The sequence below is a fragment of the Papio anubis genome, chromosome 14 (genome assembly GCF_008728515.1).
Source record: "Papio anubis isolate 15944 chromosome 14, Panubis1.0, whole genome shotgun sequence".
NCBI lineage: Eukaryota > Metazoa > Chordata > Mammalia > Primates > Cercopithecidae > Papio > Papio anubis.
Genome location: NC_044989.1, coordinates 104,290,997 through 104,305,832, shown reverse-complemented (window position 1 = coordinate 104,305,832; position 14,836 = coordinate 104,290,997). Strand labels below are relative to the sequence as shown.

The 14,836-nt window shown below is 49.7% G+C and overlaps 1 protein-coding gene across 22 annotated transcripts in view; it reads left to right on the top strand.

The window, feature by feature from the left end:
* INPP4A (inositol polyphosphate-4-phosphatase type I A) overlaps positions 1–14,836 on the top strand; it is a 158,712-nt gene that overhangs the window by 104,240 nt on the left and 39,636 nt on the right. For 12 of the 22 annotated variants that reach the window (XR_002516783.2, XR_636721.4, XR_002516782.2 and 9 more), the window contains 5 exons: positions 1,623–1,640; positions 5,461–5,644; positions 6,933–7,151; positions 8,229–8,484; positions 12,095–12,127. Coding sequence is in view for 18 of the 22 variants with exons in the window: in XM_017947765.3 (XP_017803254.1) it covers positions 1,623–1,640; positions 5,461–5,644; positions 6,933–7,151; positions 8,229–8,484; positions 12,095–12,127 (710 nt within the window). In the remaining 4 variants the exon portion in view is untranslated. The remainder of the gene's footprint in view (positions 1–1,622; positions 1,641–5,460; positions 5,645–6,932; positions 7,152–8,228; positions 8,485–12,094; positions 12,128–14,836) is intronic. The other 10 variants (XM_009184722.3, XM_021925088.2, XM_009184711.4 and 7 more) reach the window with 8 other exon arrangements.

The window sequence follows — 14,836 nt, the reverse complement described above, 5'->3', positions numbered from 1 at the left end:
CGCCATTTGGCGTGACCAATGCCCGAAACAAGCATGCTGTTTCGGGTGCATGGAGCAGGGCATCCACCCAGCCCCCAGGGGTGGGAGGGAGAGAGCCAGAAATAAACCCAAGCTGTTGTGTTAGATGTGCGGGAGGCATTGATGATCTTCCAGAACGTCACCTGTGAAGATTTCAGCGGCTCAGGAAGTGGGGGTGATGAGTGTCGATGACCAGTAAGGTCCTTGGACTGTGACCGTAAAATAGAGGAAGTAGCATGAGGTGTTTGGTTTAGGGAGAATAATTATGACTTAGCGTGTGTTTGGGCTGATAGGGAAAGACAGGAGTGGATGAGGTAAGGTGAATGAGAAGAAAACAGTGTTGGAGCAGGGTTCTCACGGGATGGAAAGAGGCAGGAGCAGGCGTTCGTCAGAAGGGCCAGGAGAAGAGGGGGCGCTGCAGAGAGATGTTTGAGGTGGGAAGGAGCAAGCGGAGGCATCCATGGCAGCCTCTGCAGCGTGTGGGCTGGGGAGGGTCGGACTCAGCAAGCGAGCATGGAACAGTGTGAGGGAAGGTGAGCAAAGGCCCAGGGAGCATCACAAGAATCCCATGGATGGTCAGGTGAAGCACTCTGGCACAGGCCACGGAGCTGGTGGGTGGCACCTGACTGTGCTGCCACGGCTGGGAGTCAGGACATGACCTGAGAAAACGGACTCTAGGCTGGAGCTGGAAGGAGGTAAAAGGTCAGATCCGTGGCTGAGGGGGTCAGGGAGGCAGCTAGGGGCATCACTGCTCAGGGGCAAGGCTGAGCAGGGAACGGAAGAGCGTGCCCTGTGAGAAGTCACGTTCAGATACATGCACAGGCTGCCTGGGCCAGCCCAGAGCCCAGTGAGTCCTGGAGACGGGAGGAGAAACAGGGAAGGGGAATTCAGGCCCCCAGACAACCTACTTGACCTCGATTCATTCCCAAGGGTGCTTCCCTAAGACATACCAGGTAACTGGACCTGCCTTAGGATTCGCTGACTCCAGCGTCCCTTTGGGAAATAGGAAGAAGACGCAGCTTCCTGTGCCCACCGCAGCTCTGCACAGCCAGCCAGAAAGCGTGTCTGTCGCTCCATTGCATGTTGCCCTGTGGAGAGTGTGAGCGTGCAGCTTGAGATGGGGTGGGGCCTTGAAGGAGAACGCGTAGTAACTCTGTGTGGCCAGTCGAGAAGGGGGCCTCCTGGGGGTCTTCATCCCAGGCGGCTTAGGGTGTTGATTCCTGATAACTCTGCATGTTAACTTTAGAATTTATTTCTCAAAATACCTCTTTAGTATTTTTCAAATAGATAAGTTTCTACTTAATTTCCTACTAATGCCATCAAGCCACTTATGGATACGGTATTCATGATCTGAACTTTCCTTCCAATGCAGAGGTAACTTGGCCTGAGGTGAGATATCTCCCTGGGGCTCGAGCACAGGGAATGAGGCTGCCCTGAGGAATAAGCACGTCGGGCTCATAATTGTAGTCATCCCTGTAGTTGGGACCTCAACACATAATTTTAAGTATTTTGTCAAAAAATAAGTTGGCTTTTTAATTTTTTTGTTTTTGCATTTGGTATTTGCTAACAAACTGCTAATATTTCATTTTGGTTCTTTTCTTTAGCAGTTTTGAGGAGTGTTGGTGAGTTTTCTGTCTGTGGAGAGAGTGTCTGTTTGGGTCTCGTCCTCACGCAGAGAAAGCTTGTGCCATCCCCACCCCTCCTCGTGTGGGCTTCCCCCACGGTGCTGCCATGGTTCCTAGTCACGCACCTCGTAGACAGTTCTCCCTTCCAACTGCAATGTTCTTTAATAATGAATAGCCAATCTTCAGTCTGCTGTTTTACCTTTCAAACTTGGCAGCCGCGTGTTGCCGTGCTCGCTCTGAGAAAGGTCCTCGTTCTGTTTCTCCCAGGAGGAGGAAGGGCCCAACCTGGGAAGCCTCTAGGTGCCGAGTTCTTGTGTCAGCCCCTGGGTGCAGCTGGGAACCCCTTTCTGTCTTAAACAGGAATCTTGTGGCTTTTCAGTTTTCACTTCACTATTACCTCTTGTACAAATGAAGCCAGCCTACCTCTTCATGATACTTATTAATTTATGCTGATTTTAACAACACTGTTACCAGGGTCAGTTTTACTCCTGGGGGTGGGTGCAAACCAAGATTTAATACAACTGAGTGGCTTTTGCCACCAGATAATTAGTTGACAGTTAGAATCCACAGTGTCTGCTGCCTGGGCTTCCCTCCTGCTGCCCCAGGCTCATAACAGAGGCTCTGCGGTGGTGCTTCATTCAGAGGCACCTCCAGCCCCTCAAGAAATGCTGCTGCCTCAGAGCCTGTGACCCATGGGGCTCAGGGGCTATGGCTGGGCCCTGCTGGCGGTGTCAGGCTCTGCTGGGGGCATCTGACAGCAGGGAGCACTGAGGACATTCCTCCATGTCCAGGCTGAGGCCTCTCAGCTTCCCCCTGGGGTCCTTTTCCCTGAGGGTACTTCAGGTACAAGGGAGGGAGGAGGGCATCTAGGGACGGTCGCTGCTGCTCCCGCCTCCCTAACGGAGGAGACCCACGCTACTTCTGTGGAAGTGGCTCCCAGCCTCCCCTCCCTGCCTTTTCTCTACTGGGGCCTCTTTCAAGGCCTGATCTTTCCCATGGGGACAAGTAAAGTACTTAGGGGTTGAGTCTAGGGGTGCAGGGGAAGAGGAATGGGAGGAGAGTGCCAAAGGCCCAGCTGCCACCAAGGCCTGCTCCTGGGTAAATCCCAACCCAGGTGTTTTGGGTTGAACCTTGTTCCTGGGGAACTTTCTGAGTTCCTGGGTTCCCTCTGAGGACCCTCCATTGCCCAGTCTGGGCCTGGTCACCCCTTCCCCCTCTGCCCCCTGCTCCCCGTATACAAGACTGTCCCCAAAGCGGGGAGGGGATGGAGTGGGGAGGGTTATAGGCAGAAGGAGTGTCCTTTCCTGGAGACTGTGTGAGGGGCTAAATCCCAGGTGGAGAGGACCCAGCCTCCCAATCCTCCTACCCTTGCAGAACCCAGCTCCATGGGGGCTCAGCCTCTGCAGAGGTGATCCTGCTCTTCTAATGTCCAGAGTGACTGTTGCTCAGCAGTTACCAGCAGTTCCTGGCCAGGGCCACAAGACTCCACCCTTACGCTCTCGTGGCATCTTCAGTTTAGCCCATGACCCCAGCTCTGGGTAGGTCCGGGTCTGGGGTGGGGTCCTAATGCAAAGTCCAAGGGCCATACCTAGGATACTGCCTCCTGGGGCTGCCCCTGGGCTCATGTCTACACCTCCATCCTGCCGCCTTCATGTGGCCGCCTGGTTTTTAAAACTAGGTAGTTGAGCACACATGCTTCTATTTTCCTCATCATCCTAAACAGTACTTCTTTGGAATTTGCCTTTTCTTGCCTCTGCCATGTATATCCTGTGCATAAGTCCCAGGTACCATCGTTAAAACATGACTTGTGAGAACACAGGGCAAGTAGAGGGCAGTGCTTTTCTCTTGGCCTGGGCAGAGGGTATATATTTGTTGAAGGGCACACGGCCACCTCCTTGCACAGAAGTAGATCTGCATACAGCACATTTAATATATGTACTCTAAATATTGGGGGTCTGGGAAGAATCCATTTTTTTTCACCATTTTTGGAGTCAGGGTCTTGCTCTGTCCCCCAGGCTGGAGTGCACTGGCACCATCAAAACTCACTGCAGCCTCAGACTCCTGGGCTCAGTTGACTCTCCTGCCTCAGCCTCCTCAGTAGCCAGAACCACAAGCACAAGCCACCATGCCTAACAAATTTTTACATTTTTTTAAAAGATGGGGTCTCCCGATGTTGCCCAGGCTGGTCTTGAACTCCCGGGCTCAAGCAGTCCTTCCACCTTGGCCTACCAAAGTGCTAGGATTATAGGCCACCATGCTTGGCTGAATTGATTTTTTAACACCCTGTTTTGAGATTGTGTTTTTAAGACGAAATGATCCTAGAAGGCAGCTATTCATTTGGAAGAGTGATTGCAGATTGGAAAGTAGTCGTGTGCACATCGTGCTGTGGAATGACTCCTGTTGTGCCCCGCGAGCTTGAGTGCGGTCTGCTGCATGAGCTTCTGGCACATCCATTGTTTTTTATTGTGGCGTGTGGGCTTGTGGTGGTGGTGTTTCTTTCTGGGGTGCTTTGGTTTTCGGTTTTTGCATGTTTGCCGCATAATCCAGCAAGGGAAGGGGTAGTGGTGGTTTCTTGATGACCCACTTTGGGACTTCCCTGGGAAGGGGCCAATGGGAGAAGATTCTCAGCCCTGAGCAAGGTGACTGTCATCTCCAGGGGAAGTGATGGAGGATGTGGTGAGAGGTGCCCTCGCTCCTCCTCTTTCTCGCTGTTCCCCAGAATTCAAAGGGTCACTCTTTATAGGGACCAGTCAGGACCCCTCGTCCTATGTGTGAAGGGACACCAGTTCTACCTAGAGCTCACAATTTCAAATTTTAGGAGGAGACCCTCTGCACTGGTGGCTTGTACTTCTTCCTGCTTTCCTCAGCTTCCTCAGATGGTCTGAAAAATAAATGTATAATATTGCATTGATTGGGATCCAGGCTAAGAGACACGCAATTCATCATCACCATGTAGTTGGACCCAACACGCTGGCCAGGCCCCTATAGCGGGGGGACGTGAAGTTGGTCCTTCAGAGCCTCCTGATTGTGCTGGGAGGGGCCAGGCTGTAGGCTTGGCATCAGACCCCTAGACACACACACTGCTTGGTGGCGAAGAGGTGGGAAGGAGGGAGAGCCAGGGTTTCACAGCCACTGAGGAGTCCGGCTTTGCCTGTGGCTTGGCATATTCTCCACTTTCTCTTCATTTGATGAAACATTAGTTCTCAAATTAGGGAAGTCCTGGAGTGAAGGAAAGGGAAAGGAAACCCAATTTTCTAGGGACTTGCTGGGGTCAGACATGAGAGGAAGGATGACTGTGGGTGTGTTCAAAGGGAGCTTGAATTCCTGATTGGCCAAGTGAAAAAAAATAGGTTTTGGTTGCTTGGGGACAAAGTCCAACACCCACTGCAGTCTCTGCTACACTGTGATAACCTGACCCCTTCTTCTGTAGATGGTCTCCACGTCTCCACTGAAGTACTGCTTATAAGTTAATAGATAAGGTTGTGAGGTGAAAGATTATGATCATTTGGGTGATTACGGGATATGATTGTTCAATACCTGTTCACACATTTACATACACAAGTGAAAATACAGATACATGCAAATACAGATGAAAGACTGAGTCATAGTTTAATATTTCAAGCTTCTGCCATATAGACAGGAAGAATCCACTGAGATATACTTTGCTCATCAACAACTAGAGTAGCCTAGGAGAACAGCCCTGAGTCCCAGAACATCCCTGAGTCATCTTAGGGTTAATGTGACTGGGGCTGGGATGATGCTGTCGTCCTTTACAGATTCTGGAGAATCCCTTAGAATCTGTTCTTATCCTTTCCAGTACATCATCTGGCTGCCAGTCCATAATCTACATACCACAGGACGTCGTCAGAGCCAAGGAGATCATCGCCCAGATCAACACCCTGAAATCCCAAGTCAGCTACTATGCAGAGCGGCTGTCAAGGGCAGCCAAGGACAGGTCTGCCACTGGCCTTGAGAGGACACTCGCCATCTTGGCAGACAAGGTAGGAGGGGTGCCCTGCTGCGTGTGGGCTGGGGAGTTTCCTTGGGTTTCTGGGGGCCGCCGGGCAGCCCAGGTGTGCCTAAGCCTAAGGTGGTCCACAAAGAGCATGACATTGGGAAGACTTTGAAGGTCTACCTGAGGTCCATTTCCCACAAAAACCAGGGAGGTTTTGTGATTCATCCGCAGAGCTGGACAGACAAAGGGCAGAGCCCAGGGCTCATGACTCTTAGGTGCAGCCTCAGGCACGTGTGCCCTTCAGTGAGTCCGTGGGGCTCATTTTGTTGAGGCTAATACAGTTCCACCTCTTTCTCAGTAATAGCCTAACCAGCACTTTTTTTTTTTTTGCCACATTTCTATTGTAGTTGAATTTGAAAACAGAAACTGAGCTATTATACAGACATAAGATAAGAACAATATAATTTTATTGGCTTACATACAGTCAGTACACCAGCTTCTACTTAGCCATAACTTGATCCTGATTTAAAAATATGTAAGTATTAATCCCAACTGAGGAAGTGGCTATTATCAGACCCTTTTGATGGATGATGCTTTTTCCCATCACTCAGTCTCCCTCTCAGTGCACACACACACACACAGATTCTGACTGCACCTCTGCACTCACACTCACTGTGCTATTGAACTGCTTTTCCTGATCAGAATGTGTAATATCCTTCACGTGTGTTCACACAGCATAAAGAGTGTGAGGTGGGGGTTAGATCCACTGGAAAAGAAAGATGTAGTTGTCAGCAGTAACATTATGAACCACAGAACCCGTGATGCGTGCAGAATTCTCCTAAACCAGACATGTTGTGCCAGGAGGCCAGCTACCCAGACCCAGAACTTGATGTATTAGATGCTGAGGAACGAAAGATAAGACTTCCACAATTGAACCAAAGTAAGACCTGACCCCTGGACACTTGTTCTCTGGAAGGTGGAGGACAGACCAGGAAGTCTGTCAAGGCTGGGGCAGTGGGCTGTCTCTGCAGGCCGCTCCCCTAGCAATCACAGGTCAGAGGCAAGCAGGGATCAGAGAATGTCAGAGATTTCTCACCCTCTTTTCCTCTTGCTTGGTGGGAAATTCTTGTTAAGATTCAGCCCCAGCGGGCCACACGGCCGTCTTCGTATTCAGACATCTTGAGGGATGTAGCCCTTCAGTTGCTTTGCACTGTGGAGAAAGGCAGAGGGGTGCAGTACTGGGCTTTAAGCCCATTCTCCATTTCTCAGATAAGGCAGGGGCCTCCCCAACCCCTGGCCTGGGCTCAGCAGCCTTGGTTTGTGTGCACCTGCAGACACGGCAGCTGGTCACGGTCTGCGACTGCAAGCTCCTGGCCAACTCCATCCATGGGCTGAACGCCGCGCGGCCTGACTACATTGCCTCCAAGGCTTCTCCCACTTCGACTGAGGAGGAGCAGGTGATGCTTAGAAATGACCAGGACACCCTCATGGCCCGGTGGACAGGGAGAAACAGCCGATCTTCCCTGCAGGTGGACTGGCACGAGGAGGAGTGGGTGAGTCTGCTGCCGTGGCTGTCATCCCACTGCTGGACTTGGGCCGAAAACCGCAAAGCCTGTTGCCAGTCTCTGTCCCTCCGAAGTGCCTCAAGGTTTGACTGCTGTGAACAAGCTCCAGGTTTCCTTCCTGGATGGCTCCTTGGCTCCTGATGCAGGGAGGGAGATTATTTTGGAAACCTGGTGTCCAGATGGGGTAGAGCTGTGCTGGGGCCTGGGCCAGCCTCAGGCCTGGATGAAGAGGAAGAGAAGTGGGTTGTCCTCCCCCGTTGGAGGTCTCTCCTTCCCCTGCCACCTGTGCCTTCTGTGGCCCTGGGATGCTTGAGACCAGTCAGGCCTCTCCTACTTCCTCAGTGCTCTGTTTGCTGTTAGATTTTCCAGGGCTATGTGTATGTGGGGATGTGGGAGCTCTGGTGCTGGGGCAAGTAGTTGTGGATTTTGGAGCGGCCGCCCTGACATTGCATCACATTATTGTTCCTCAGAGAACTGGCGCCGGGAGCAGGATCTGTGTTCTTGAGGGAGTGACATATTGTACAACTTGTTTTTGCCATTGATTGAGACTACCGCTTAGAGGCATTGTTCTGCAAGCCCTGAACTATTAATCAGCAGCAAAGTAGCATCCTGTATGCTGTGTGTGTTTCTGCACATCACTCCCAGACCTCCCTCACCTCCTCCCCACCTCCTCTATCCAAATTTCCGTTCCCTTCCATCCAAAGGAGACCTCCATCTTGTCTGTGTGTGACGGTTGTAGGAAGTCTGCAGTGGCAGGAGGAGGAGATGGGACAGTGCCCTGTGGCCCTTCAGGCAGCACTAGAGGGCCACCTGGCCTCCAGAAGAGTTACTAGCAAACCTCTCCCAAACTCTAAAAACAGTGGCCACAGGAGATCGATACATCATTGAAAAGCAAATGCAACTTTAATGGGGAATGAGGAATCATCTTTATATTTCTAAACTTTGAGGTATTTTAACAAGTGTGGAAGCCCAGGGCAGGGGATCGGTGGAGGGCGATTTGGTTTGTGTTCTGTTTGTGTTTCTGTTCGGGAGAGCTGACCCACACGGGCCCCTTTGATTTGGAAGGAGAAAGTGTGGCTGAACGTGGACAAGAGCCTAGAATGCATCATTCAGCGTGTGGACAAGCTGCTGCAGAGGGAGCGGCTGCACGGCGAGGGCTGTGAGGACGTCTTCCCCTGTGCAGGCAGCTGCACCAGCAAGAAAGGTAACCCGGACAGCCACGCCTACTGGATCAGACCAGAAGACCCCTTCTGTGATGTCCCCTCCTCACCATGCCCCTCCACCATGCCCTCCGCTGCATGCCATCCTCATCTGACCACACGTGCGTATGCATCCATGCTTCCCACACGCTGCCTCCACTTCACCTTGTGTTGCTTCCGTTTGTCTGTGTCTCTGATCCATGCACTCCTCCCCCACGCAGACTGCAGGGAGGGCCGCCAGGTGGAGCGGGGGCGTCCCAGTGCACAGAGCAGCGGGCGGTGAGAGCGGAGTCTCCGGTTGCCTTTCTATGTAACTGGAGCCCGTGTGTGATTCTGCATCTCTGGCAGTCAGAATCTCAGGGTCTTCTTGGGATACACCATCATGGCTCTAAGGGTTGGCCTCCTGGGCTTTTCAGGTTTGTAAAGCAATCTGAGAACCTGAAGGAGGCCAGGATGCAGACGCCTTTCTGATGTGATTGTCTATGGCATTAGGAATTGGTTGAGTGAAAGGGGAAAGGGGAATTGTGCAGGGACACAGCTGGATGAGAGAGATTGGCAGGTCCAGTGGACACGTCTGAAAGCTGGTTGGCATTGGCTGGGCACTCTCTGATGCAGCAGAGGCATGTTGCCTTGGGGCTTGGTAACAGAGAGTGGGCCCCTGTTCCTGGGCTTCTTGTGGTCCGAGTCGTGTGGTTTGGCAGGACCCTTCAGGGTAGGACATTGGCATGAAGCAGCTTCACAACAGTCTCCTGTCCGCAGAGACACGGCACGCCAGGACACTGTCCTGCAGAGAGCCTTAAAGCTGGGAAACAGTCCCTGCAACTGAGGTGCCTCCCGTCTTTTCCCGTAAGAGCCGGAGAGTTACAAGCTAGGTGGCTGAGACTTGCCCACAGACCTAGCTTCTGCCTCCTTTTTGTTCTCCTGCGGGAGTTTTAAGCCATAGTAGGAAAGGCCCAGATGTGCTGGGATTAGGCTTCCTGTGATGAGGGCTTTTATATTCTGAATTGGGGAACTTCCATTCAAGGTGTCAGCGTGCTTCTTGGTCAGAGCCTCTGGGCAAATCCCCCTTCGGGTTGTCAGACGCCCTTTGCCTCTTTACTCCGCCTGCAGTCTGTTTCCAGGGCACTGTCTCACTTGAGCCTCTGTCTCGACCGTTGTCCCGTCACCCATCTCTCCATCTCTGGGGGTTTATAGTTTCACTTCCCCACACCTGTGATTGGTTCATGGAACTATTTTATCTTTATTCATGTTCTCTTTTTTATGTAAATCGTGTTCCTTTTGAAAACTTTCTGAAAGTTCGTTGTTTATTTCTTTCCACTTTATTATCTTGTGATTTTAAATTTTTCTACAGATAACGAAAAGAGTAATTTATTGGCTGTTTTAAATGTGGGAGCTAGTTTATTTCATCAGATGGGATTATATCCCTAACTTAAGTGTCATTTTTTTTCTAGGCACATCCTGTATTGTTTAAATATAGATACATTTTTATTCAGTTTTAAAGTTATTTAAATGAGCATTTATGCTATTTAGGGTTTGGCTTGCGTGTGCCATAAAAATCAGCTGTTATAATAATGGGAATGTGAAGCTTACTTACATTTGAGAGAGTCTAACTCTGCTGATCAGTACTCAAAGAAATGTATGAAACCATATGCCACCAAATTATCTGTGGATGGTCCTTAATTTAAACATTTTTAGCACAGCCAGGAAGCTGTTCAGTCCTCAGTGTAAGCAGGAGGATCAGAAAGAAGCAGTCTGTGAGGTATTTATTTCGGTGAGTCTTGTCCACAGTGCCATGGCTTGGCTCTGTCGTGGCTTTTTATACCATTCCAACTTACTGGAGCCATTGTTTTGGCTTAATGAGCAGGTGTGTTCACACCAACATATTTATTATATGAAAATAACTCTGTACTGCTCTGAAAGGCATCATCACTTTTCATTCCAGTGCTATACCCTGTCCTAGGTCCTTGGTTTTTATTTTTCACCAGGGAGCTGCCCTGCCTCAGAGCTGCCCTGCCCTGATCAGAGAGCCCTGTCTGGCAGGTGAGGGTCACCCAGGGCCAAGGCTTTGTGGGGGACCCACTGACAAGTGTCTGCCAGCCAAAACCACAGAGGCTCCTCAAACTTCCCTTCTTCTCATCTCTCCAAAAGTCTCCCGTGACCCTCCACCCCCACCTGCCAAGGTGTGCCACTGTTGCCCCACTAGGATTTAGTGGCTTCCACCGCCTTCCTCCTGTACGCTCTGTCACTCTCCTCATACCCAAAGAGACCCTTACACCAAGTTTTTCTTAGTCTGGGGTCTGTGGGTACCCGCAGGTTCTTGTACCCCTGAGATTATGTGCTGGAATCTGCGTGTGTATAGAGAGGAAGTCCAGAGTGGTCATCTGTTCCCAACTGCATGACCCAAGGCAAGTTACAAACCATTATTCCAGGAGTACCAGGGAAGACCCCCTCTTTCTCCCCTTTGATTGAAAGATGAATTTAGCAAATCGGGTTTAATCCCTGATGCCTTCACAGCAACGGTCCCAACCCAGCTGTTGGGGAACAGGCTCCTAGACCTTCCTCCTCATTCATAAACTCAGAATCCTAGAAGATGGGTTATGGGGAGGCAAAAATCTGTATTTTTTCAAGGCCTCGCATAACCTGATGAGCAGATCAATATGTAAGAGCCACAGTTCCGAATCACTGTGGGTTTCTACCTTTGTTAGCAACATGGTCTCAGGGTATCTGGGTTAATGAAGAGGTTGAACTCTTGACCTTACAGATGGCTTTGTATTCTCTTTCCCCTTTGCCAGTTTGAAAAGTCACTTCCAAAGACGATGAGAGAGGAAGGATGCTTTGCCCTTCTTTACAACCTAGGTTGTAAAATACCCATCAAGCTGTTCTGGCTGTTCTTCGGGATCCGGGATCCGAGGCCACCTCATTTCCGCATCCTGAAGACATTCTTTGAACTGAAAAGCTCAGACATAAATTAACATCAATGTTTTCTCCCATGATTCCTTTTCAAACTCGTTTTCTCTTAGATGGTGCACCCAGTTAACTGGAAAGTTTAGTTTTTAAGGGAAATATGAAATTGAAATAAGGTTAAATGGAATCAAAATTGGTGTTCTTTAAGGACCTGAAGGGACATTCTAATTGGAGACTACCCCTAAATCACAAAACTTCGCATTTGGTTTAAATGTGGAAGATTGGCATCGTTTTTTTTTTTTTTTTTTTTTTTTTTTTGGTATACTGGTTTCATTCCTGGATCTTAACACTTTGGATCTCAGCAGTCAATCCTGAGCCCAGGCTTCCCCGGTGAATCAGAGCAGTAGGCCTGACCGGGGAACACTCCGTGTGCTGGTCAGTCTCTCTCCTTACAAGTTGCTTCCAGATGCCGCAAGCCAACGCAGGGCTCCCCCACTACAATGTGATTTATGTGGGTGCTTTTTCCTGCAGCATTTATCACATTGTAATAAGCTAGATCGCACATCCCGAAGAGCATTTTATGTTGAAGTATTGGCAACATGAATGTTTAAGCCGGGAAATCTGTCATTGTTTACCACTGAGAGGGCTTGCTGCCGGAGTACTTTGGTGAGCCTTCTTGGGGAAGAGGCAGCCAGGCACCAAGACCTCTTCTCTGTTTGTTAGCCACGTTACTGCAAGCTGCTGACGCAGCTGCTCTGGGATTGAGTTGCTTGGTTTGAACTGTGTGCTGCTCCTTAATCATCCATGTCGCCCTCCATTTCTGTGCAGATTGCAGCCCCCCTCCTGAAGAGTCCAGCCCAGGTACGTGGTTTCCGTTCAAGGCTCCTGCTGACGCCCTCTTACTTAATACTCAGGTAGTGTTTTGTAGCTAAATTACCAAAGATTGCCTTATGATCCCAGAGTCGGGAAAGTATTCCAGGACCTCCTTCGTTGTGAGGCATGAAACACTTTCCACAGGTTTGATGAGGGACCAGCTGAGCGGAGGAAATTGTGACCTGAGGCAGACTACCACATGTCTTTGTTTTACTCTTACATTCTAAAGTCTTTTCAGATGAGCGCGTTGGGCTTCCTGACGTGGGTGACCTGAGGTAGGGAGGTACACATTTTGGACTTTCTGGGTGCGGTTTTAGAATTCTTACCAGACATTGCTATGGGCCTCAGTTGGAGTTAGTGCCAGAAATGTAATCTCTTTGCTGCATTTGCATGTAGAAACCAATGTTTATGGTTCTAGTTCAGGGGTTGGCAAGCTACAGCACTGAGCTAAATCTTGTCCACAGCCTGCTCTTATAAATAATGTTTTGTTGGAAACCAACCTTGCCCACTTGTTCATGGATTGTCTACAGCTGCTTTTGTGCAGCAGTGCCAGAGTTCATTGCAGCAGAGAACCCGTGGCCTTCAAAGCCTAAAATATTTACTATCTAGCTCTTTACAGAAAATGTGTGCTCGGCCGGACATGGTGGCTCCCGCCTGTAATCCCAGCACTTTGGGAGGCCGAGGCGGGCGGATCACGAGGTCAGGAGATCGAGACCATCCTGGCTAACAATGTGAGACCTCGTCTCTACTAAAAATACAAAAAAAAAAGGAGCCGGGCGTGGTGGCGGCGCCTATAGTCCCAGCTACTCGGGAGGCTGAGGCAGGAGAATGGCATGAACCCGGGAGGCAGAGCTTGCAGTCAGCCGAGATCGCGCCACTGCACTCCAGCCTGGGTGACAGAGCAAGGCTCCATCTCAAAAAAAATAAAAAAATTAAAAAAAGAAAAAGAAAATGTGTGCTGACCCCTGATCTAGTTCATATTGAGTTTCCTGGGTATTGCTTGTGGTTTTGAGCATGAGTCCCCCAAATAATAAATATGATTTGATGTTCTTTTTCTTACATTCCAAAAATCAGCTGCATGGTCAGTCTATCGCTTGCGTATTTCTGACTGGTTATACATGTAAGAGAGCAGGATACTTTGTTGATGTCTAGAATGTAACGAGTCCATGACTGTGGGATTTACCAGGCTAACGGCTATTCCTGTGCGTTGCTAGTGAAGCCTGTCCACCCATACAGCCCCGTGAGTCAGCGTAGTGTGGTGGCTCCTGGCAGCAACCCCAGGACGCTCTTAGAAGTTAGCCCGTCGGCGGGTTAATCTGATTGGACACCTCATAGGGACTCTCCCAGTTTGCTTTCAGCCCCTTCATAGTTTCTCTTTCCCCAAAAGTCAGTGTCACCTTGAGCAGGCCTTGGGCCCCACCCCCTTGGACCCTGAAGGTTACTGAGGCCTTGGTAGATGTACGAATAGTTGGCCTTGGTCTCCTCCTCAATTTCCTCCCCTGGGCCCATGCCTCAGCTGACCTCCACGGCAGGCCAGTGCCTTCAGACCGAGCTGTCGCCTGAGCCTCAGTGGTGCTGAAGCCTGGGGCCATACCCAGCAGTTAGGGCCAGGAGAGGGCTGGTGGCATGTGCATCTGCTCCCACAGAAGCTCGGGGGTCTTCTCAATTCTGGGCTCCTGAGGGTTGCAGAACTAATGGGAAGTCTCGTGGGTCCCCGGGCAGCCCACGGACAATGCCTGGCCTGTAGAGCCCTCCTTGTTGTGCGTCAGCTGGGACATTTCCAGAAGCACTGATGGCTTTTTCACAGTTGATGCTGATGGACTAAAATGGTCCCTGCAAGGAGTTCTTTTGGCTTTTCCTGGAGAAGTGCATTTAATCTGGGTTAAAATATACACACTTACAAAGGCACACACACTCTCCCTTTCTCCTTCCCCTACTAATGAGGGGAAAATGCAGAAGCAAAGTCCGGAATTGAAAGTGCTCTTCAAAGTTACCTAAGTTAGTATGGCCCATGGATTCACTACCGGTCTGCAAACATTACGGGTTAGGAACTAGATAAGGAGCTTTCTACAAAAACACGGGTCGGTGACGTCACTCAGGACATTGTTTCATTGAGCTGATGTTTTTTCATAACTCGGCTTTCTAGTGAAGGAAGCAGAGTATAAACCCTTCAGCGATCCCGGTGACCCAGGTGCCTTTACGTCACTAGATCCTGGGTAGAAATCATGTTACTGCCCAAGAAACTCATTTTGGTTGAAGTTTTTAAAAATTGTTCCAGACATGTCTGAGCCCTTCTCTGGGCAGATAACCACACTCACCTTCTACCAAGTTCCATATCTCCTCTTTTCCAGGACACACGTCTTAGTGCTTTTTAGCCATTCTTTCTATACTACAATTTTTTTTTCCATTTTTTTCCTAATATAGCAAAGCAATCATTCTCATGGGAATTTAGTTTAAAGAGAAATAGGCAAAGTGAAAAAGTTGTAAGACCGGTTGTATATTTTGATCATTTTCAGATTAAAATAATCATGATTTTCACGATATGCATGATAGGTAGAAGAGCAAAGTAAAACTGGCAACATTTTCTTTAAGAGCATGTACTTCTTAGAGAAGGATAGTCTACTGCCTACCTTTCCCCAGACTGTTTGGCTAGAAAAGCCTGTTTGCCATTGGCATTTTTGATAGGCACTTCATGTA